The sequence below is a fragment of the Cygnus atratus genome, chromosome 17 (genome assembly GCF_013377495.2).
Source record: "Cygnus atratus isolate AKBS03 ecotype Queensland, Australia chromosome 17, CAtr_DNAZoo_HiC_assembly, whole genome shotgun sequence".
NCBI classification, from domain to species: domain Eukaryota; kingdom Metazoa; phylum Chordata; class Aves; order Anseriformes; family Anatidae; genus Cygnus; species Cygnus atratus.
Window position 1 is genome coordinate 8801680 of NC_066378.1, and position 25115 is coordinate 8826794.

Here is a 25115-nt window from a genome sequence, read left to right on the forward strand (position 1 = left end):
AAGCTCGTAGTACTACCTCAATAGACAGACTGGCTGTTACCTCGGGATCTTGGCAGGTAGAAAAACAGCACGAGCAATGTTGGTGGTGCAGAGGGCGTTTGCAGAATCTGGGATGTGAATGTTCCTGTAGATCCCACTGCAGTGTGCTAGGGCTTGGTGTTTGAATACCGCCTTGCTATTTCTGCTGTCCCTGGTTGGGTAAGGGAAGCTGAGAAATGTGACAGGTGTAGAAGGTTTAGCTGAGAAGTCACTCCGTTTTGAGTTTTGTCAAGTAACAGAAGAACTCTGCACCGGATTTGTTCGTTCCCCCTCTGACTCAGTCTGCTCTCTGGAGGATGTCATCCCTCTGCTCTGTGATAACTCTTGTTACTATGTGTACCAAATCTGCTAAAGCGATGTCCAGGGGCTTCGGAGGTGGGTCTGTGGCAATACCCAAGGGCTTCTGAAATGTTATTTGGGTCAATTTTATAACAAGGCTCCTGCTTCAAGTGCTCCACAAGGACAGTGACCTCCTCCAAGGTCATTTTTTTCCCCACATCTGCAAGCAGGACTCCTCCTCTACAGGTTAATTAGTGGCCTGTCGTTAACAACATCTATACCTGTTGTTCGGTATTTTGAAAACCTTCATTTCAGACGCCAGAAGGGCGTGGGAGAACCTCCTGCTGATATTATGCATGGGGATTACCACAGCTGAGCACGGTGGCACCTGATTAGCGATGGGAGAAGCGTGGCTGGCTGACATCTGCCTCTAGGCTGATGAACAGAGATAACATTATGGAAATAACAAACTAGATTCATCTTTTTTGCATTCTTCCCTGCTTTATTGGAGTTGCAAGGGTTTTTCTGCTGGACACCCGCTGTTTTTTAAAGCACTTAATCACATAACTATAATCTCATATTAATAACGAAAGTGGCTTACCCTGATTTGGTAGGTCACATTAGCTTTTTAGGGAGGTTCATGTGTGTGGCCTAAAGACTTTATGAATTGGCATTACAGATAAAGTACTGCACTGTCCTGACTCTCTCTCAGGTATTTCTTGTCTCTCCCACTAAAAATAAAAATAAAAATCTTGGTTTTGCCTGGGGTGCAGCTCTTTAAATGCTTCTTTGGAGGCCTTTAGTGCCTTGCAGGAGTGGACTTTGGTAGCAGAGGTACCACACCAAAAACTGCAGACAGGCAGTAGTAAGACAGACTTCAAACCAGTCTAGTCATGAGGGATGCCTTGATTTATTTTCAGAATAAATGAAGTAGTGTAACAATGCTGCACATGTTGCATAAGAGATGAACATCTAATGTATAATATTCCTGGCCAGGCCTTCAGAGAGAAGACAAGGGGGATTTCTGCAGCTTGCAGTGGGGTACTTCTCTTCCAACCACGTGTGTGACCATCCTTTTTATTAAAATTTACGTGTTCTGCACTATTGGCGTCCAGCTGATTAAATTCAAATGTCCTTTTTCTAGAGGATTCCAGATAAAACTAGCTTAACTCTCTTCAGCTCCTTTCCAAATGAAATACTGCAACACCTTGCATTTTTTTTGGTCATGCCTTTATTTTGCATGGTTTTGTGATGCTTTATCTGCAGTAGCTCATCTTTGATACTCAAAGGTTTCACTGAATCTGTCTCTTTTTACAGAAGTGGAGGGGTAAAAAAAGAGAAAGCAAACAGTTCATGGCCTCATGTAAGCAATATGGAGTCTGTGTACACAAAAGAGAAATATTTTGGCCATATTTGAGTACAAAGAAAAAGCTGTTTTCTTACAGATGAGATCAGAAAATTTGTGTTAGTTCAGACTGAGACAATGCAGAATGAAAATGGAGGTTGAGTTAATTTCATAACTTGTCCCTTTCTGTTGGTCTACACAAGAAAATACATGGTAACAAACAAAATATAACAGAATATGAAACAACAAATTGAAAGCACAGGAGAATGATTGCCTTTTAACCAACAACAAAAGTATAATGAGAAAAGATCAGTGTTCAACTCCTACTACCCCTGTGAATCACAGCAAGCCACCGTTCCCTCAGAGAAGATACATGTGAGAGCTCTGCAGAATCTTCAAAGTTTATTTCAAGAGGAAACAGTTACAAAAGAACAAGCTGGTGTCTGTTCCTAGTGCTGCTTTGAGAAGTGCTTTCCACCCTTATGTAAGTTTGAGGCCTTTTTGAATCTGTTTCTCTCGAAATTCTTAGCAACTTCAGACTAGCTTGGTCAGAAATGGGTGTTTGCACTGAAGCTTTTTACTTTCCCGAAACACTTTGGGAAGTAGCTGCTGTTGAAAGCACATTGATGTTTTAAAGCCTTTTGAAATGATGGCATATTTCCTGCATCTTGCTGCTTTTGCACCATCTGTCTACTGAGACCTTCTTATTGCCAGAGAGGTTTTAGAAGGTATAATGCAGCCATGCTTGTCATCCAAGCTAGATCCAATGGGGTCAGTCCTTAGAAAACAAGATTAAAACCTTTGAGTAACCTTCAGATTGATTCAGTCCCTTTTTGTTCTTCAGGCCCTGTAAGCAAAAGGCATCCTGGTGGTGTAGACACGAAGGGATTATTTAGTTACTCTCAATGCTTGCCCATTGCACACTGAAATGACAGTGTCCAGGCATCAGAATAAGTGTTTGGGAAATGTTGTGTTGTTAAACCCTGGTACAGCTCCTTAGAGGCAATAATTAGTGTGCTGTTGGTGCATGAAGTGTGCCACACCAAACCCCAGCCTCTTTGCTCTATGGCAGTGACCTGCACTCGATCCTGCTGCACTGGGTTACGGGCTGCCATCTTACTGGTTTCTCCTCTCAATATCGAAGAACTTTGTTTTATCAGACTACAAAGAGGGGCTTGGGATAACTGGGTGGCTGTAAAACATTTTCCTCTTTTTATTGTTCTCAGGGTGGAACCTGCACTTACCCGGATCAAAGAAGATCGGAAGCGGATCATCTTACCAGCGATTGACAACATCAAGTACAACACTTTTGAAGTGCAGCAATATGCCAACGCAGCCCACGGCTATAACTGGGGCCTCTGGTGCATGTACATAATCCCGCCGCAGGACTGGCTCGATAAAGGCGATGAGTCAGCTCCCATCAGGTAAATCTCCCATGCACTGTCACTCTGGTACTAAAGATGTCTCCACATCAGCTGTCTGCCAAGGGGGAATTCAAGTGAAGCAAGGCTGGAGGCTTTTGTACAGGGATAGTAAAATGAAACTGAGGAAAACAGATGGCTCTACAAAACTGTTGATGCATGTGTCACGTCTCAGAGCTGCACCGCAGTGTGCATAGAAGTGCGTGTGCTCTAGTTGTGAAAATGTGATTCAGGTTCATGTTGTGTCCCTTAGTGGGATAGCGGGATCTTTTTCATCGAGGCTTTTATTTTCTAAACGGACTGTGGCATGTGTAATGAGCCAGATAAACATTGTGTGTATGAGAAACGAAGGTATTTTGTATGTGATTACAAGGAGGCTGCCTTCACTTTGGGTCTGTAGGCAGCATTCTTGGACATCAGCCCAAACCAGAGCTTCCCAGCAGCACAAGTAGGAGATGTGTTAGCCTTGTCTTGTTGGAAAGTTGCTCTTTTTTTTGGAGAATTTTACATATGTTCTGAGTTTTCCCCCTGGATGAATTTTAAAGTAAGACTGGACCATATTAGCAGAGTATCATTTTATTTTCTCTATAAGGTAACATTTTGCCTTACAGAAATGGAATTTTCTAAAGGAAATACTGTTTCAGGAATTGTGATAACGGTTTTGAGAATTGATTAGAGGGATAACGAACTGATGAGAAAGGGATTTTCTTTCCCCTTCATTTGAAAGTTCACATCTAGCCTTTCTTCTCTGATGCAGGTGCTTGTCTCACAGCTCCTCTGAAAAATGTCATGCTGGGTGAAGGGTACCCCTTTTACCAACAGACGAAATAAATGCTAAAAAATATGTAGCTCAACTATGCACTTTTGGTTTCTCTGCCCTGTTTTTGAGCTTTCTTAAGAAGGATACAAACTGCCACCTTAGAGACATCTTCATCCTGATGTATACCAGCTCCATCCTAAAGTGAACTAAACCTGCACTGTATGGTCCCAATGCACGCTCTGGCACAGAAGGTGATATACTTCCCTTCCAGCATAGAACCTGAGTTGTTGGGTCCCAAGAAGTCTATTCCCAATCCATCCAAGCAACTTGAACCAACATGTCCATCTGGAAGGGCCCAAGTGGTCTTTTAGGAGTGAAAGGACACAGACGGACTGCTCACATTTCTAAGACTGGTTGGCTGGAACTATCTCACAGGATCCGGCCCTCATACAGGAAATAATATTTCAGTCCATATTTGAGCAAGTGTTGCAAGTTGCTTTTAGGTTCATTCGCATGCCCCGTGATTGCAAAACAGAGCTGTGCAGTGACATTAACCTTACTTATCACAGGACAGCACAGTCCTTCCTCGCTGACCCTTTGCTGGGCTTGAAACCTCAATAAGCAGTAAAGTAATTACTTAGAAAATCGGTTTTCTTGGATAACATGCCCTGTCCTCCTGTCATTGTTTTAAAAGTGCAGGTGTTTTATATCTATTTCACTCAGCTCTGAGAAACAGATTATTGAAGAAGAAAAATTAATCAGCCAAAGCTTTCACTCCTGAAATCGGGGTTTCAGCCTTTTATTCCCGAAAGGTTTTGCACACTTCATTACTTCCAGTTTATATGTGAAATCACTGTATTAATTTTCACATCGGTTGTTCTTGTATTTGAGTATCTTCTGTTCAGGAGAACATTGTCAAATATCAGATAAGACTGAACCAAGAGGTTAAACCTCAGCAACTTCCTTAGACACGATTTTCAATGCACTATTTTCAGGTAGCTAGTGCACTCTCTAAAGCATGGAATTCTGCAAAGAACTTCTGGAAATTCAGCTACAGATCTTTTTTAATAGAGAATAAGGAATCTTATACCTGTGATGCTGTGAGAAGTGTTAGTTTTCTTTCAGCAATACGGGACCTGATTTACCACGGGCTCTCCTCGGGTTTACGGTCAAGTTCTTGCCAGAGTTACACTGGCACGGAATTGGAGTGATACAGAAGTGAATAAGGTCCAAAAACTCAGGCACTAAGTAGTGTTGCAATCTGATGCACGTAAGCAGCTGGCTCCCAAGAGCAGTGATGTTTTTCTGAGCAGAAACCCTCCAGTTCACCAGTGCATAAACTGCACATAGAGAGATGAGATGAGCAGCATGAGGAGGAGAGCACCTGACCCTTGCTGACAAATACCAGGAGCACCAAGATGTTCTTGGTATGGAAGTCTCTCTCCTGCAAATCACGAATTACATGCCCTAAAATGCAGAGACGTCAATATTGAACTGTGAACACTTACACGGCTCCCTAGGAATGTGTGCTTTGAAGGCAGTGATCAAGGAGAGCAGAGCACTCGCTTTATATCCACGCTGCCCTGATTTCTGATGGAGTAGCACCTGAGTGGATTTGTCAAAGCATTTGACTGTGCTGTTGGGTTATGCCTGGCTATAGAAATACAATGCAATTTTGTGGCTTTTCAATGAGATGCCAGTGTAATTATGGTAATGGAAAGAATGAAAGTGTGAATGTTATTGATGAAAAGGATCAGGAAGTCTGTACTGGGATTTGAAAGCATGCATGATAGGAACTTACTAACTGTAAAAATTTAAGGTAAGTTTTCAAAAGGAAGGGGAAATCAGAAAAGTAAGCAGACTTCTTAAAAAGTCTCTGTAGGTTTGGGACAGGGTTTGGTTTTGTAACCAGCTTTCCGCACGGTGCACTGCAACAATGATTTCTGTTTCAGTCCAGTTTGGCAGGCAGGCAAACTAGTCCACATTAGCAGCGTTTGGATCCCTGTGTCTGTTCAGTGCATTCATAAGATCGTTCATCAGCACAAAAACTGCAAGTTTATTCAGTCCCTGCTGATACTGTATCCCCTAAGGCTTCCTTTGGCACCATCTTTAGCAAATAGGGGTTTGTTTTGCGTCTTTCTGTTCTGTAAAAGAAAAGGCTATTAACTAATAAACCTAAGATTGGTTATGTGGTTGGTGTAGCTGAATTCTTACTCCCAGATCTCCAAAGGGATTAAAGATTTTCAGTGGAAAATATGTGCCCTGGTATCAGAGAGGATCAGAGCCCTGGCATTTCTGATGTTTACATTGTATGAATAAATATCCTCGATCTGCAGAATTGGGTGAGATATTTAGGAAGTAGAGTCCAATTCCTGTTTTCTTCTGGGATTACACAACAGATGTGCTTTACTTCTCCTTTTCTCAGAAGTGTGTTCCTTGAAGCCTGATCCTCTACTTTCTTGAACACTAACAGCCATGCAATCCTATTGAGAGCCTTGCTGGGAAGGAGCAGGAACTGCCCTTCAAGTCCATGGGACACCATATAGGCAGTCATGTCAAGTGCACACCGTAAAATGTCAGACCAGCTGTTGTGGTCCAAGTGACCAAAGGAATGTGGCCTTGAAGTGCAAACAAAGGTAAAGACCTAGCAAGACTGAAGTGCTAGATTTTGTAAAGACTTCTGGTACATTTCAAAGTACAGTTCTTTTTTTTTTTTTTTCCCATGTTAATAGTCTGAAATTCAGAACAATTGACGTTCCCCTTGCTTCTGCAGGCAATCCATTTTGCATGTTTGACATTTAAGATGTAAGACGTCTCTAACATGAAGATTTAAATGAGGATTAGTATTTTGACACGCTGTGTCCATCACATCATTTTCCATTTGTGTTCCTGAGAACATGCTTTCCAAAAATGTCCTTATCATCTGGCAACAAACCGTGTAACAAAGGATCCCATTTCAGAGGGTTTCTAATGAATTTGACTATGCAGTGAAAGAGGCTGGATTTTTTTCTCTGTACAAAAGATACTCCTGGATTTTGGAACAGCAAGGAAGGTGCCTGGTATCCTGAGCTCTGGCTGATCTTCCCTCGCCTGCTGTGATGTTGATGGAGTGCTCTGTTTGGTTTCATGATCTGCAGCCACTAACACTGGAGTCGTTAGTCAGCCTCACTCAGCCGAGCGTTGCACAGCTTTCTGTATTATCTTCATCCAGCAGCAGCGGTGCAGCTCGTTGTTGCATATGTTCTCACTTACTGCTTTAATATGCTACAGCTTGGTACTGCAATGAACGTGTGTGCACACACCAAGTCAGCCACTCCAGAAAGTACGTGTGTCTTGTGCACGTATAGGAATGAGCGTCTGACATGCCTACGGTGAGGCTAAAGCTGCCTGCTTTAGCTGGGAGCATGCATGCCCATGTCACCTGCAAGTTAGACGTTGTGCTGCTGTGTCATAGAGGCGGTGATGCAGCCGTCTACGCTGCCCTGGGAAGAAATCCATCTGTGTACATGAGCTTAGGAAGGGGTTCAGCTGTAAAGTCTGTTGGGATAAACCACGCAGTCATGTAATAATACAACTGATGGCTGTTAATTGATTGATTGTGACCATCTTTTCATTTGCTGGTTCACAGGAGCCTGTAACAGAGCAGGTTTTTTTTCATTGTCCAAGTTCTGACAGGTGTCTGCCTGTTCCAAAAAATATACTTCTGCGGGGCATCAAAATGTTATGCTGCATCCCCATTCCCCTGCCAAGCATTCCTAGCCAAGCATTCTGAGTTGTTTTTTTTTTTTTTTTCTCTTGCTATATCTCTCCAAAGAGTTAGCAAACCTTCCCTTCATTAAGCTTGTCAGTTTTTTTCCTGCAGCTCCCGAACAGGAAATTTGTCCTTGAGTTCTGTTCTCACGGCCTGGTGTGACTCTTTTATTGCAAAAGACATGATTTGTAAGAAAAAATAAATGCTTATGCAGTCTTCCCCACGTATCTGTCAGGTCATGGTTGAGGTGCTGCTTTGGAACCTGAATCAAAGCAATGTTCTGCCAGGAGAAGTGGAAAATTCAAAGACATGGTGTGTGATATGTCATTTCAACCTCTTTCTCCTATCTCTGTGTATATATTTATGTTTATGTATTTTTCATAATTATTTTCATGTTTATATTTGTATATTTAAGTGCTTTTGCAGGTCAGTTGTCCTGGATGTGGGACTTACAGCATGCTCTGAAAACTGTTTCAACTTGACCTGATTGCAGGCAAAGTGACCTTAAGGCAGGGGGAGAGAGGTGTGTAACGAAGAGGAAACGCTGTGGTTTCACGTGCAGTGTGTCAGTCTGGTGCTCAGCCCTTTCTCCTTTGCTTGTTCCTGACGAAGCCACCAGGCAGCATCCTTCAGCTGCCCACAGAGGGAAGGAGGGCGATGCACCTGGCTGGAGAAACCGGTATGGGCACCCGCTGCAGCTCTGCCAACAGAGCCATTCTCCCGGAGGTCTTGCTAAAATAAAACACCCTCGATTCAGACCTACAGCAAGTGGCTTTCGCTTCTCTGCCCCTGGAGCCCACCAGGCAGCAGGCACTGCTCCCTTCCATGCGGTGCCTCTCCCCCCACGTAGCCACCCACGCGGTACCTGCTGCAGCAGCAGGCGGGGAGGGAGGGAGGGAGGATTTGCTGCCATGAAGTGCTGCTTTCACTGCTTCCTCCCTTTCCCCAGGGCAATATGCAGAATAATCTCTCTCCCCTATCTCCCTTGCTACAGCCATGCCATCAAGTAATTTCCACAAATTGACTATGCTGTATCTTTCGCCAGCACAGAGTCAATAGTATTCTGTGCTGCCTTGTAAGGTTTTAACTGTAAAAGCCATTTTACTGTGTTTCCTGTTATCCTTTTACTGCTGCTGTTGATTATAATTAAAGCTTATAGCATCCTCAGTTGCGTGAGAGAATATTGTACAGATCAATTAATTCTCTCAACACCTTTGAGGTGTTGGTAATAAACAGTACACGTCCAACTGCTGTTTCGTGATAACTTCCTTCTAACAATGTCACTGTTTTACTACAAAGTGCATGACTAAAGGAAAAAGGTCCTTTTCTATACAGCAGCTGTGGTTTAAGTTAATCTGTTTCACTTTGCAGCTGTGAAGTGCTAAGGGCATGCACCTTCTCACTTGCCATGCCTTGGCCAGGGATAAGAGTTTAAGACATGTTAACACAATTGCTTTTGCTTGTGTGTTCATTTCTGACTTGCAAGGGGAGTGCTTGTTGTGCTGTATTGAAAGCAGTAGATATACTGGAGTTTTCCAGGTACTGGAGGAACCAGAGATGACAGCCAAGTGAGGGTCTCGTGCTTTGGGGGGGACAGAATTTCTAAATGTATTTGCAATATGTCGGTGTTATACCGCAGTCTAACATAAAATAAAAAAGCTGTTTGAAGTGCTTTTAGAAATGAATTTTAAGGCTTTTAAGCTGCTGAGGCAGTTCAGAAACTTTTACCCAGTATTATTGTCTGTGCTTTGCAGACAGAGAGACAGAGCCCGAGGGAGGTGGCTCACCGAGGAGCAGGTGAATGACAGGGCAGGGAGCAGAGCCGAGGTCCCTGCCTCACAGCACTGTTCCCAGCTCGCTGGGCTGTGCGATCGCATCGCGCTTAGTTTAAGGTTGGGTCACTCAAAGCACAGGGAAGTTAAGGGCCTGGGCTTGATGAGGACTGAATGTCCAAAACTCTGGTTGAACCTGATGGAGGTGTTGACGTGCACTGTTCAGAAAATGCAATGTTGTGCATCCTAGGCCATTTCTTCCATTGCATCAGGATGTGGCCAGGGCAAAGCCTCGGGTTTCTCATTTCATTTCCCCTGCACTGACCACACTCTCCTTCAGCTTCTGGGGTTGCAGCTGTGCTGCTGCACACGTGCAGTGGCTGTAGGGAGCCAAATTCAAGTGGAGAAAAACACTGACAGTGGCAGTTTTTAACTGGCATCTCTGAAAAGCTGGATGTGGTTCCTTCTGCCATTGCATCGCTTTTGTTGCTCGTTCCTGAACACACTTTTTTCTGAATATGCCGTGAAGGCTTGTGGGGTCTGCCTGCATTTGCATATATCAAATGAGGAGAAATAAAACCTGGAAGAGAGAGAGAGAGAGGGTTGCAACAGCAGTCCTCAGTGGCATTTGTCTGAGAGTAATGATTATGTAGTTGCATCCAAAATGTATTTCCACCCCCATTCAATTAACAGGTTGGTGTTTTAATGGACAGAGCTGGCGGCTGTAAAAATCCATCCCCCAGGGAGAGAGATTCCAGAACCTGAGAGCAGCCTGCAGAGCCGAGATGTAACACTCCTTGATAGGAAAGAAGGAGAAACATCCTCCTGGGAGCATCCTACGGCTTTAAGGAACTGCCTCTGGAGGATTTTTTTTAGGGGGCTGGAAAGAGAGTGGTCTAACCCCAAACTAAAGCTCAGTTTTAAAAAGCAGTGATGCTCTAGCATTCATCCAGTGAAGCCTTGTTCTTAGCTTTAAATGCATAAAAAAGCAAATGAAGAAAGTGCCTTGTGCTTCTTCTCCCCACCTCCTTCTCTTTTTGTCATGGTTAAAGCTTAAGAAATACCTAAACAATCCCTCAAAGTCTTATTTAATTTCAGAGCTACTGAATTTCCTTTCTTTGGTCATGCCTTTCTTTTATTTCAGTTTCCAGACAAAATTTATTCCTTGGTAGCCTAAAAATCATTTTTCAATGATGCAGGATCTCAGCCTTTGTTGAGGCAAGTCTGTCTTCAGGCATGACTCTAGGAGCTATAAACAGGAAGACACGTTTTAGCTGATAATTTGCATTTACAAATTCCATCCATCTCACAAAAATCCCGGTGTATAAGTACATGCATAAAGAGAAGAGGGACATGTCCTGCTGAGAGCACCCGAGAGACTGATCCAACAGACAGCCTTCACAGACAGCAGCACCAAACAGAGACGTGCTGGCGTTTCTTGCACGTGCAGGAGGGGGACTGGGGGCTGTGGGAGAGGCCTGAGCACCGAGAGCGCTGGTGGTGCCCCTGCCGCAGTTTGTTTGTAGGATTTGTGGCATCTGGCCTCAGTTTCCCCCAGCCTTTTGGAATGAGTGGCTGCAGGGAGCTGGTCAAGAGCCCCACTTTAGTCCCAAGTCATCTGTGTAAGCCAAGTGTTTGCCTTTGTAAATGTTGCTGACTCCTACCTCCGCAGCTTGTGATCCAGGGAGTGCGTCTTACTCTAGGGGGGAACGTGAGAGTTAACCGAGCTATTTCAGCTTCTTTGTCAGAAACGGTGCCGATCAAATGTGTTTCTATCAACAGCTGCCTTTTCCAATTATGCAGAGAAAACAAGAGAGGGATAGTGTGCACTGCAGCATAGACCTGTAATGATCTGAGAGGCTGCAATGGCTTTCAAACAGAGAAAAAGTGCAAGGGAGAGACGCTGAAACAGTACCAGTAATGTGAGCGCTACAGCAGAGTCCATTACAGCTAAGTAATAGGAGTGTTTCAGCAAATGAACCTTTTCAAGGGTACCAAATAGTTCCTGCCACAGGTCGGACTGTGTTCTGCAATGTCGGATATGCATCAGGGGCAAAGGATTGTTTTATCTCACTACACCTCGGCCGTTCCTTTGAAGCCTTTTAACCTCCTGCTGTAGAGATGATGTACTCCTGGCAAGATAAGGACCTCGTGCTAGCACCATTCCAGCAGCTACCTCCTGCTACCAGTGGGATTCACCAATACCTGGGTAAAAAGGGTCTTCCTTTCCCCAGCCAGGGCGGTTTTTCACGTGTGTATGAAACTGCCTTGTGACTACGTTTATTAGATGCCACTGGTAAATATCTTGTGAATAGTTTTCTGTACAAATTGGAGAAACATGCGGCTATCTCAGGCACATAAAATAAACATGTAAGTATTAATAATGTAACAGCTGCACCAAGGCTGAAAGTTGACTCCAAGAAGTGCAGACTTCATACCATGATTGATCCATGGCTCTTGGCATGCCCTTCATTTTCATATGGAAGTAAGGGGAGTCCTCATTTCTGACAAAGCTTGTTTTGCTGGGCATTCATCTTCAAATAAAGTGTTGTCTAGTCCTTGTGCTACTCAGTGTGGCAGCGAACTTCAGCTCCAGTGCAGAGGTTGTGTCTACAAACCAAAGGGAAAACAGCCTAATGTTTCACTTGCACGCATGGGGTACTTGAATTCACATCTTGTGAGTGTTTCATGGACAGCTGGCGTCTGGCAGTGTGCTAATGATTTTGTGGCTATGGTTCTAGAAGGTCCCCTGTCCACTGGGGGGATGCGGTACAGGCTAGCAGATAATCTTTAAATGTGGAGATTCAAGACTGAGAAGCGTTTTGTGTGTGTAAATTTGTTATGAGATGGTTTCTGTAATAGCTAATAACTGGCTTTGTTCTTTTCTTTAATTTCTGTGCAGGACACCAGCCATGATTGGGTGCTCGTTTGTAGTAGACCGAGAGTATTTTGGTGAGATTGGCCTACTTGACCCTGGTATGGAGGTCTACGGAGGAGAAAACATCGAATTAGGCATGAGGGTGAGTAAGAAATAAGACACTTTGTGCAATGTCTGTTTGCAAAGAAAAACAGGAGCCTGTGGCCCAGCAGAAGTGCTGCCTGCCTGACTGCGGGCCATTGCGCTGAAGTAATTGATACTGCAATGCTATCTGGCAGTGACAGTCCCAGTAAATGAATGTTCCTGGTCTTACTGGCATTGAGACAACTGAAAACAGTCAGAAATATGGTTCCTTGGTTCATTCTGTCAGTGTATGAACCCAATGAGACAAATTCTCCCCCTTTCCCAGTAGCTCTGTTTGTGTTTAGAGCTGCGCTAACAGTCTGTGTGTGCTCATTGCACCTAGATAATGTCGTACCTATATGGTCTAGCAGATGCAGTACCGATGGCAAACTAAGACCAGGCTGGGAGAAGTTCTACATAATACACATGATAAATGTTGTGGTGTTTTAGGACATTAAGGGTCTTTTTTACAGAATAAGAACTACAGGGTACAGGTATCGGTCCTGAGTTTGCTGTACATTATGTTTCCCAACATTGCCTTCCTTCCTTCCTTTGTGACCTCTCCAGTGGTATTCTCACAGAGTCTTTGGGGCCAGCAGGTATCAGTCCACCCTGTGCTTCTGAGCCTATTTGATTTTTGTGATCCTTTCACCTTGTTTTCAAGGTGCTGCTTGCCAGCAAGTCCTTCTGAAGTCCAAGGAACCTACCATTGCTTAGCACTTGAAAATTAGACTACTTAATGTTGCATGAACACAGTTTCCTCATTATAAAGCTGGCTGTTTAATTATTTTCCCCTTACTCTTTATTCCCTGCTTCACAGAAACACGTCCCTGGTGCATGTAATGTGCTCGTTAAAGCATATATTCTGCTCATGCTGAAACACTGAACATCAAATTAGTCCATCCTTTATCCAGCTCTTTTTTTTTTCTTTGTAAAATGGCTCCAAACTCCTTCACACCAGTGGGCTGGGAGGGAAGGTCATTGTAGCCAGAGCATGTTTTTGCATATGGGTGTGTGTTTATTATTCCAGAATCACAAGAGGGATGGGGTTTTTAATGGGACTGTGTGGCTACACTGCATACACTTTCAGGTTCAGAATTCACACTGGGGACAGAAAAACTGCTACCACAAATCATCCAATTTTCCTTAAGAGGGTCAGGCTATTACCAGGATTGTGTGAGCTTTCCTTTATCATTGTGCAGGGCTTTGAGCTGTTTGAAACTTTTTCCACATGGCTGCTTCCTGAATAGATTGAACGCTCTGGCAAAACTCTGGCGTGGCTGATGAATAAGCCTCCTAAGAAATCTGAAAGCTGTCACTCTTCCTTAGACGAGAAGAACTTGCTGAGTACGATTAGGGCTCCTCATAAATGGAGGCAAAGGTTTTAATAGGATTATGAAATGGCAGTTGCTTGAAGAGCCGAGGATTTGAAGTGTGTGAAGACAGGTTTCCAGGGGTAGGAAACCTGTTAAAGTCTGTAGATACCAAGTTCTAGAAACCAATTCTTGGTCTTCGGGGCTTTGGTTAGTTTGTTTGTGTGTTCATTTGTTTTCTTTCTGTATAAGGAATAATTAACCCTACTCTAAAAGTTGGAAAAGGGATTTATAAAAGTACAGAAGTATGGTTGAGTTCATTCTGCAATAAGCTGTATAATGCATTGTTTGACAATAGCACGGAACCATCCGTCTATGTTTTCTGCCTGAATCCAGCACGGTAAGTAACGCAGTGTGTGCGCCTGCAAGTCCTCTGCTGATCCCCTCCTGGGTGTCTTTCAGAGCTGTCAGAAACTAGCAGCACAAAAACGCATAGGAACATCCTCCCTTCCCTGTAGGATATTTATAAAATCCCTGTGAATCTGCAAAGACTTTTTTATAACTGCAGAATCTCAAAGTAAGTTGCAAAAAATCATTCCTTTCCTGAGTCCTTGTGTGCTGATCCACACAGGAACCAGCGTCCAGAGGAGCAGCCATGGAACAAGGCCAACTGCAGAACAGAAATTGAGACCAGGAGGGCAGAGGCTGGCTGGGAAACTATGAAGCCACAACCCTCCCACACAGTATTTCCTTAGCATTTCAGCACAGTGCCTATACAGTGAATATTAGCTCAGCTTTCCAATCTGGGGCAAAAGAAGCCACACAGCATGGATTTTATAGCAAATGTGTGCCACAGCTGCGAGCCTTGTGGTGCATTGAATCTCCTAGGCAAATCACCACATGATGCTGTCTGACTTTTCTCTGCAGCAGCCAGTGTTGCTGTTGCCCATAAGCCTTGCAAGGGTAACTGGACCACTGTTGTATTTCCCTGTAGCGTGGCTGTACTGGTGCTGCACCTGGGCAAGCTGAGCAGCGAAGAGAGGCAGAGTACTGAGCATGTCCCCTGCAGCTGCATGGAGGGATGCTATTGCCCATGTGTGACTGTGTGGAGCAATGAGGAACACAAAAGAAAGGAATAAATGGATGAATAAAGAACAAGAAATAATGGTGGGGAAGTGGTGGGACACATACGGCTGAAAACAGTCCCTATTTTAAAAAGCTATGACAATAATCCTTTAAACTTCTTTGCAAATTATCATCATGTTGCTGCTAAAGGAAAAAGGATTAAGCTTGGAGAGTCTGAATTAGATTACATTGCATCTAATGAACCTTCATTAAATTGTTTTCATAATGTGAAACAAGGAAAGTTGGTGCAACTAATGAGCTGATTTGGGAGGATACTATTTGATAACCCAGCTAATCCCCCTCAAATCTATTGTTTATTAAAAAAAAATCATCTTGGATATTCCAGTGTTAGCTGTACCCTTTTCTAAATTCCAGAGTTGGGAATATTTATATAATTAACCTAAGTGATTTTCTGTATTGAGTAAGGACTGTATAAACTGGTTGGGACTACCACATCTGTTGAAAATACTCTGGCCTCTGCAATTCTTTTTAACTCATTTTTTTGTTGTTGTTGTTTGGTTTTGGTTTTGTGTAAATGTACTGGTTAGAGCTGCGACATTCTCCTAATGGGGTAACTTTGCAGTGAAGCCAGTGTCTGCCAGGCTAGGGAGATTCTGCTTTGTTTGGGAAAAGCACCAGCCATTCTGGGAAATAAAAGGGAGATGGGTATGTTTGCAGGCTAGCAATAGCAGGGAAATAGATGGACCCTTATATAATGCCATCTTGTACTATATTTTTCAAAGATGACAGTTTCACCGCAAGATGGATAAATACAGGGCTGAATTCTGGTTTGGACAAATGGTTTTATTCTGTTAGTGTTCAAAAACCAGCTACTAAACCTGATGGGAATTGTCTGTGAACACCTCAAAGCTGATTTTGACTTGGAAGTGTAGGAGGTCAAATTGTGCCTGACTCCTGTGCGGATGGGGTACGCTCCACAAGCACCAGCACCTTGCCTTGTTTGCTGCTCAGCACCAGGCACCACGCCACTGCTCCGTCTCCTTGGGCCTGCTTGGGACCAGTGAGGGGTGGATAGCCCTGCTTTCATTTCAGCCTGGTTCAGCTATCCTTTAGCCAACCTGGAAGCAGAGATGAGGAAAAATGATGGAACTTTCTCCTGCAGCAAAGCTGTGGATGTGTCAGTGCCTTAAGGAGACAGCCTAGACTCAGGGTAGATCATGTTCATCTTTGCTGCTCCTGGGCACCGAACGGTCTCTCTGACTTGCAGTACATTGAGATGGCCCGATAGTAATGGGACAGTCAAGTAGTGCTTGATTTTTGTCCAAGCGTGCATTTGAATTGTAGGGGAAGAGAGGGATACATTTAGGTGAGGGTCTCAAATTATGACCCTGTAAGAAACTGAGTGGTAAGCTTCTGAGTGGGACCTTACAGACATACTTAGTTATTTAGAAAGGGATTAAATAAACACTAAAAGCCTTGTTTATGTTTTGACCTAATACAAGCAGTTTATGATGTATCTTTTTATAGCAGACTCATTAATCATTGCAGTAAGTATCTCTTCTCTTCCTCTGGTGCTGCAATGATAAGGTGAATGAATTGCTGTTCTTATTTTGTACACATCAACTATAATGGCGAGTGGGAAGAGATCGAGCATTCGTCTTAAAGGATGCTCCAGCAAAAAATGAAATTCTGCTTCCGCCATTAAGAGTCTAAATAAATTAAATAAAATTGTTGTCACGTCGATAGCCAAAACCAAAACTTTTCCCCTCTCACAGCCAGCATCAGCCAGATTACTTTCTTCTCAATAGCACTGTAATATACCTCAGAGGAGGACATCTGCATTAGTTGATGAATTGTTTTCAGTGCTATCTTAGAGATTTAAAAAATAGTAGTAATAATAATTAAAGCAAAACAAAACGCTTATGTCTCTTACCCAATTTGAGATATCTTGAAGAAACCTAGAGTTTAAGAAGTCCTGGCCGGAGAAATCAGCTGAGGGTATCCATAGGCACCAGTGTGACAGATTAATTCTGCGGTGGATTCAGGTGATGGCTTAGCTCTCCAACAGGGCTTAGATTATGTGGTTAACTGTGGCCAATCTGCCTAGATGAAAGCGCTGTATATAGAGAGATACAGAGAGTTCCACCTCTGTCTTTGTAGAAATATTATTTGAACTGTAAAAAATCATGATGCAGATTCACTGGAATCTCTCTAACAGTAAACAGAACTTGTTGCCTAATGCACAAACAAATCATACTTTCCAAATTTATGCTATATGACCCAGCTTTGCTTTCCTAAAAACCAGACGAGCTGTGTTTTCTCTGAGCATAAATGCTAATGGCGGGTAGTTGAGTAGTGAATTCTTGACCTAATTTTATTACTTTCAGCTAAGGAGATTTAGATTCCTTTGAGCAGGCAGTGTTTTAAACACAGATTCGAGGCTGGTATGCTGTAATAAAAATGTCACGAGATTTATGTATGGCAAATTTTAATTCTGAGGTCTGGATGATGCTTTTTACCCTTGTGATTCATGAGGTCAGATGCCTTCTAGTCTCAGAGCTAAGAAGTAAACGGGAATACCATTCTAGAGAGTTTTTCAAAATTTATTTTATTTTTTTTCCACATGCAGTGGTAGCGTACAAGTGAAAATTATACAAAAATGCAGGTTAATCAAAATGTTTTATTCCAGTAAATTCAAAATACTTCATTTTTATTTTGACCTTTCCCAAGCTGTAATTTTCAGTACAAAGTAATTCAGTTTCAGATGAAAAGTTTTAAAAGAAAGTCTTTCAGTTTGAAGACATTTTATCACTTAAAGGATGTTAACAAAAATTCACAATTTCTGACATCTGTAGTGCACTGTGTCCTTACACATGCCTGTTCACTATGGAGTGCAATAAAGCAGCACTTTCAGCATGAATTTAAATGCTTTTAAAATTATTTGACCAGTTATGCAATGAACTCTGCATTGCCAGAGCAAAATCCTATTAAGTGATGTAATCCACTGTTAGTGAAGTCCCCCCTGTGTGCAGGTTGCAAAGATCTCTGTGATAAATCTCCTAGTCTCACCTTCCAGATAAGCCGTGTAAGTAAAGTTGTCCTCTTTTCCATCTCCAGTTTAATTTAGCATTTTTACAGGCATTTCCAAAGGTAACAGGATGTTAAGGTTGTAAAGTCAAGCACTAAGAAATCATGGAAGGATTGAACTCACAGTGCCTGGATTACATGAGTTTGCAACTCCTTTCCCTCTTTAAAATAGGGATTGGAAAAATCTATTCTATGGCGATGTGCATAGATGATGAGCCAAGTCCTCTGCCCATCTAAACATTCAGCATCTTTTAATTCCTGCGGAGTTACATTGATTCAAATAGGATGAGATTAGGCTTGATGTTTGTGTAGAGCAGTAACGCATTCTGTCTGGAAGAGGAGACGGACTTGGTTGTAAGTGGAGATGCTCTTACAGGCATTTTACCGCAGGCTGATGAATCCTGGAGAGTTCGAAGTCACCATGAATCACGGCTGCCCTCGTGGCCATAGAGTGCAAATCCCAATGGGCTGCGTGTGGCAATAAATGTATTAACAGCTCAGAGAATCCAGTTCTGGCTCCATGGCTATATACTCCTCGTAACTGGTGCTCGTGCATCCATGCAGTGAACCAAAGAGATGCAGGGTTGTCAGCAAACAAGAAAACCATGAAAACAAGGCTGAATCCCAGTGCCTGGTGCCAGGTTTCAAGCGACTGCCATCAACCACATTTCAAACCAGAAAGGTTTGTAAAGGGTCTTCCCACACATGAAAGAGAGGAATACAAAAACAATGTAAAACAAAGTCAAACAGCTGAAAGATGGCCTTTGGTCCATAACAACTAAGTTAGAATATATGTTTTTGGTTTTTTTCCCCTACCAAATATTTTATATATTCCTAATTGTACTCAAAATGAGATGCACAATCTTGTTTCTGAGGAGAGAATCCATCTCCCCAGCTGCCTGCTATTTCTTTGGAGCAGATTGAGCCCTCCCCACTTTTTTAAAAAAATCAAATTGAAGATAACTGTAACCTCGAATGGAAAACAATGTTTTCATCAGAACATAGTGCAATGGTGCTCTAGCATGAAATTGCCATCAAACTACAGAACCAGAGCTTGTGAATACTGTTAAAAACATTCTCTAAAGTGGGAGCATTGGAAATAGCTCAGAAAAGAGCATCTGGCCATTTGGCTTCAATATCACATCATGCTCCATTGAGTGTAACATTTTGTGTTACAAACTCTTTCATGTACCAGAACATTATAAAAGCACAAGGCTCAGAGTTTCAGAAACAGATCAGCAGCAAAAGAACTGAGGAAAGAAAATGCTTCCTCAGTCTTTGCTGCTTTCTTCTCAGCCGCTTTCCTGGCGGTTTAATCTCCTGCAGGTTCCTCCGCAGTGTCAAGTGTGAACTGAATGAAAGTGAGGAAAAACGCGGAGAAGTTGAGAGTGCTAATTGTGCTGAGATTGAAATAGCTTTCCCTTGCCTAATGATGAGACTGAACCAAAAGCCTAGAGATGAGCTGCAGCTGGTCAGAAACTTTCTGATACAACATATTTTCTGTCGCAAATTACAGCTCCTGCAAAGCTCCAAATGTTCTGTAGGACTCTTAATTTTGATGATGGTCCCTGAAAGCCTGGCTTGGGCTGTTGTGTGGTGCCCGACTGTCTTCCCTTAGCTAGGTGCCCAGCTTGGAAATCTGGAAAAAGGTTTCTCTGAATTTTTTGAAGTTATTTTGAATCTTTTTCAGAACTCTTAAAAAAGAAAAAAAATCAGTATTGTGGAAAATATCTTGTTTCCACTCCAAAATGAAATGCAGGCATTTCAGGATATCAGCTGTTCCCAGAGCAAGAAGATGCCCATGTGCTACCTGACCTGGTGATTAGCTCTGCAGGTGGTTTTTGGTTTGGAGATAAGAGGCTTGATCTGAGCCTCTGGGTAGCACCCAAGGCTCTCAGGCTGGCAGGACTTCTTTCAGCCGGGGCTTTTGCAGTTGGAGTGAAGCCTTCATCTGGGCCACTTTTTCGTGTGGATATTCCTGACCCAGGCCAGCAAGCCCGAGTAAGTCCTGGATGAGCAGCTGGGGGTTGAGGCCCCAGGTGCAAAATGCTCTCCCTGTGCAGGACTCATGTGTGTGGCCATGTTGCCGGAAAGGTTTTCCCAAGCGCTGTTCTCCAGGCAAACCACCTCATTTGTGAATATGTACTTCAGCTTCAAAATAGGATCCACTGAGTTTGGGGTCCTGTGATGAGATTGTAAGGCTTGCAATGTATAAATTACTGTCTGGTGAGGAGGTGTTACTCTTTTAGGAAAATGCAAATCGGTGTTATTTATGGTGTTAAGCAGAAGCATATAAATCCTTACCTCTGGTGAGTGGAAGCATTCTTGTCAGGTGAGCATGAGGGAGACAGCTGAGCTTTGAGTTTGGGGATGGGAGGGGTTGGGGTTTTTTGGCTTGGTTAGATGGTTTGGTTTTAATGCTGCCCAGAAAATGGTGGGAGGCAGTATCCTTTTTTTTTTTTTTTTTGGGGGGGGGGGGGGGGGCGGTATTTTGCTAAAGAAATGTCAAACAAACTAATAATTACCCTTATGATAGTGTTGCCTGTATAGAGCAATGCATGTAGAGCAACGCAATACAGCTGTGTGATGGATCCTTCCAAGCTGAAGAGCAGAGGAAGGGAAGGAGTACTGTGTGTAACCTCTGCCTTTGACTAAAGGCTCACTCCTCAGTGCCAAAACCAGTATAATTTGCAGTGTGGGTAATCCACTGGAAAAATAAATAAATAAATAAACACCTGCTTAACACTGTTTATGAAATAGAAATTATTTGCTGTTGAAGGCAGCAGAGGATTGGTTACCAATGAGAGGTTTTTAATGCAATAATTGTTTTTAAATTCCAATGTCTGGGCACAGCAGCAGTCCTTGGCACAAAGAGGTGCGCAGATGAAGAGTTCATCCATCACCACCTAGTATTCCTTCTGCAAGTACGCCCCAAAATGTTTTCTCAAGAGTGCCTCAGTTTTATGTTACCTTCTGTAAGAGTGCTGGTGTCAGTGAGCATTTGCTTGCAGTCCTTCGGAAGGACAGCAGTCATCAATTGTCCAAATAAATAAAGAAATTACTCATCCTGCAGAGGTATATCATTTCCTTCACTTCAGCGTCCTTTAAAAGCTTTGTGGGAATGTTTCATGGCAATATTTTGGGATATGATGTGTGCAATAATGTACCTTTAGATCATATTGTCTGCCAGGAGCTGGAAACTTGATGACACCCATTTGCCACACTTGTTCTGTCCTTTTTTTTTTTTTTTTTATTATTATTGTGGAGCTGAATACCAATACCTGCTTTGTTCCTGCACAAATGACACTATGAAAATTACGTCATTTTAGTAGGGAAGGAAGGAACTGAACAAAAACTTCATTAAGATATTTCAAGTGCCCATTAAGCAGTCCCCAGATTCTCTGTTAGATTTTGTAGGGAAATAGGGTGACTGAAAGGCTTTATTAGTGCTCTGTTATAACTTACATAGCTCCAGATATAGTTTCACTGCTCACGTACTGCAACTAGTTTAAATCCATGTAGGAAGATTACGTTTGAATCCTCATATGTCATTGATTGTTTCTCTTCCTTGAATATCAGATTAGACCGGATGGCAATGTTAGACATATCTATGCACGCGTGCAGCGATCAGAATGTCAACTGCTCTTCATTGGTAGCTTCCTTCCAATGTAGTGGAAAGGTGCTAGCTATTTCCAACAAAGGGAAAACAAATGCAAAAGGGCATATCTGTCATCTCTATTTGTATTCTAGGCTTAGAAAAAGCGGATCTCGCTATAAAAAAAAACATATTTAATGTGACATACAGAATTTATGGTGTGAGAAATGCAGCCAAGGAGAACCCAAAGAAGCATCAAAGCACGTCTGCAAAACCTCTTAGATACAACTGCATATTACGTATTCAAGTGTTTTGACTGTAATAAAATAATGTATTAGTGTGTTTCAGTAAAGCTGTAGCTGCGTATTTGTACCTAAAATGCCATGTAGATGTTTTTGTTTCTCTAATAGAATGCCATTTATGTAAATATCTTTGTATCAACAGAAAAACAGTTAAATAGCTTTGAAACATGTCATGCCCATAATTCCTAGCACACTCTGGGGAGCAGGCAAATAAGCATGCCTCCATTTAAGCAAGGGGAAACCAAGGCAGAAGGCTCTAAAAATGTCCTTGTACAATGTTTGAGAGTCATTTTATGACAACGCCTAGGTTGGAACTATTTTAAATAGACTTTATTACATTTCCCTACCAATTGCTCTGAATTTGAAGCCCGAAACGATTTATTTAGGACACATTACATGTGCATTATAGGAACTATGCTATGTTCCTTTAGGGCTTCGCTGAGTGAGAAGACAAGGGTGATGGCCTTCAAAGGGAATAAGTGAATTCTTAAGCATGTTCCTGAGTAAGAGGGCAAGAGCACACTCAAAGCAGGTCTCTTGCTCAATTTTTCCTGTTCCTGCTTTCAGTTGGCCTTGCCACGTTGTACTGGTTGTACAAGGTTGCAGAGTTCCTGGTGTATCTCCTGTTTTGCCCTGTGTCTGTTCCCCTCCCACGAGGGAATGTGGGGTTATTTTCTGTCTCCTCCTTTGTCTTTCTTGGGTCCCCACATGGGGCCAGTCTGGTCTGCTGAGGACAACCCAGGGTGTCCTGCTTGTGCTGCTTCTGGGAAGTATGTGCCATATTCCTTCCTCACCCTTCTTACCCCTCAGCAAGAAATTCACTGACTCCTGAGCAGCTGTACTGTGGGAACATGCAGGTACAAGCTGCACTGGTGCAAGTGCTGGACCAGCTGCAGGGTCTGTGACCGCTCCATTGCTAAGGTGCTCTTTTCCCTGGTCCCCTACTCATCTCTCTGTGCTTCAGCCCTTCACGCTTGTGGTCCAAGTGCTCGTTGCATTGACATTGTGCCTTTAGCCTGGAGGCGCTGATCTGCCAGACCCAGTGAGGCTCTCAGAGCCGCTGACAAGTTCAGCTCCAGTTAGCTGTGGTTCAAGGTCAACTGAGACTTTAAAGTATGAATAAATGTCAGGGTTTGCTGGCACATCGATCTCAGTCTTTTTGATTACTGCCAGATCGCATGAATAAATTAGCCTTGACAGCTGCGATAAATTGTATAGGCTACTGATCTCCAGCAGTAGATGTTAAAGAAGGACATGAGAGGCGTGGAGGGGAAAATACCCTTTGCAGATGCTTGTATTAAATGAGGTGAGTTTTGATAGAGTGCTCCAGGGGTGATATTTGGGCAGGAAGAGGCCTTTTGTTCATTTGCGATTCGGTGCCAAGTAGGAATATGTCTCCTACCGAAGCATTGATCTGCTTTGTCAGGATGATTTTGCATTACCATGTGTTATCAGTCAAGAAAGCTGCTGCTGCCTTTTCCACCAGCCACCCTACCCATCCGGGGCTGGCTCTCAGAATGAATTATTATAATTCTGTTCAATATAAGGCTTCCTGTAAAGCCAGTCTTTTTGTCACAACCATAGAACTTGTTCTCTTCTATGTATTGTCATTCCCTTAATCAAGCATGCTCTTCCTGCAGCACTGTGCACGCAATCTGTCTCCCTATATTTTAATAACTCATCGGCGTGTCTGTGTATTTGCAGTTATATCTATGTAGAGGTCATGGACTAGAGCTTGTTCTGGCCATCCTCCCCTCTCAGGGCTTCTTTGAAATAGTTGGGTTTATGTGGAAATGCTAAACTTCATAACCAAAAATGCACAATTTTCTGCTTTTGGAGAAAAACTACTTCTGTATTTGAATGTATGGGAGTGCTGTACTTCACAACAAAAGATTTAAAGGGAGAAACTTTGTTTTGGCTTCAACCAGTTTTCTAAAATGAGGCCAGATCTGTCTTTAGATTAAGTGAATGCTTTGCATACAGCCAATTGTCGTAGTTATAAATGTGCAATCATCACTTTGACACGATTTACTCCATTAATAATAGTCCTGTTTAAGTGATACATGTGATATTGATTATGCATATTAATCTGTTGTGTATGTGCCACGCTCTTTGAGTGTCATGACGACCTGTTACACATTCAATATATGTGTAGTGGTAGAACATGATGCAAGTGGTTACAAAAAAAAAAACATTTTTTTTCTTGCATAGGAATGCCTTTACTTATGTAGAAGTAAAGTAATGTAGCCAGAGGTTGAGGAAAAACAAGTCTGGGAAAGAGGGCATTTCCTATCACAAGAACTTCACCAGGGGGATAGTACGCATCGTGCACTGTGCCTGAGGTCAGGGTGTTAGAACAGGCATGAGAAAAGGAAGGTAAAATGGGGGTGTTGAAGGAAAGAAGGGTCAGCCACAGTGCTGAGTCCTGAGAAGCAAATTGCCCAACACGAAAGATTTGGAGAACGGTGTAGAAGCTCTTGCAAGACTAGCCAATGCAGACAGGTGGCTCCAGCCCTGGAAATGTGTGCTTTTCTGATTGCTAGTATTGTGGGCCTGGGGAAGAGGGGGAAACGTTTACAACGCAGTCATGAGGAGGATGAAGATTATGTTTTAAGGACCAGGGTGACGTTGTGCTAGACTTAGAAATCAGGCAAAGAAGCTGTTAAAGTAAATAGATAAGAGAAAAGCAATTAGATTCCTAGAACTGGAACTTCTTAAGCACATGCCAGATGAAATGGGCAGGGATTTGTTTGTAAAGGTCAGAGCATCTTTAGTTAAATAGGCTGCACAGATTATAAAGGATATCTTTTGCATGCCTGCAGAAGTGCTTTTCAGTATTTTCACTCACAATGTCTGTTGTTTTCAGATCTTGTAAACATTAATTCTCAAATGGCTAACCTTTAAAGCTTCAGAGTAAACCAAAAGATGAGCCCTCGGGGACTTTATTTTGTGCCATACAATATACTATTGTGAGAGTGGATTCGCATGATAAATTACAGCTGTGTGATTTGCATATATTACTCTGCTCTGACTTCTCTGCTCCCTCCTCAGTAATCCACCTCTCCAACCGGCATGCTGCTTTCTCAGGAAGTTTAAATTTCACTTGCATTTACTTTTTGCCTTCTAAAACATTTTGCTGATTTCTGTTCTGTGGCACTCGGAAAAAGCTGGGACTCTTCACAAAACTTATTGCAATGCAAAACAAATAATTCACCCTTCTTAGCCCCGCGACAAATTCTTTAAAGCATCATCAAAAATAATACATCCTTATCTTCATTGCTTATGTTTTTTTCTCCTTTATAGTAATAAATTCTCATCTCTTTATATTTACTTCTAAAAAGGAATACCAGTCTGAAAAAGCTAC

At 42.7% G+C, this 25115-nt stretch overlaps 1 protein-coding gene across 1 annotated transcript in view; it reads left to right on the forward strand.

Annotated features, from left to right (window-relative positions):
- GALNT9 (polypeptide N-acetylgalactosaminyltransferase 9) overlaps positions 1-25115 on the forward strand; it is a 139284-nt gene that overhangs the window by 59128 nt on the left and 55041 nt on the right. The window contains exons 5-6 of the mRNA XM_035556844.1: positions 2890-3087; positions 12270-12387. Of these exons, the coding sequence (XP_035412737.1) occupies positions 2890-3087; positions 12270-12387 (316 nt within the window). The remainder of the gene's footprint in view (positions 1-2889; positions 3088-12269; positions 12388-25115) is intronic.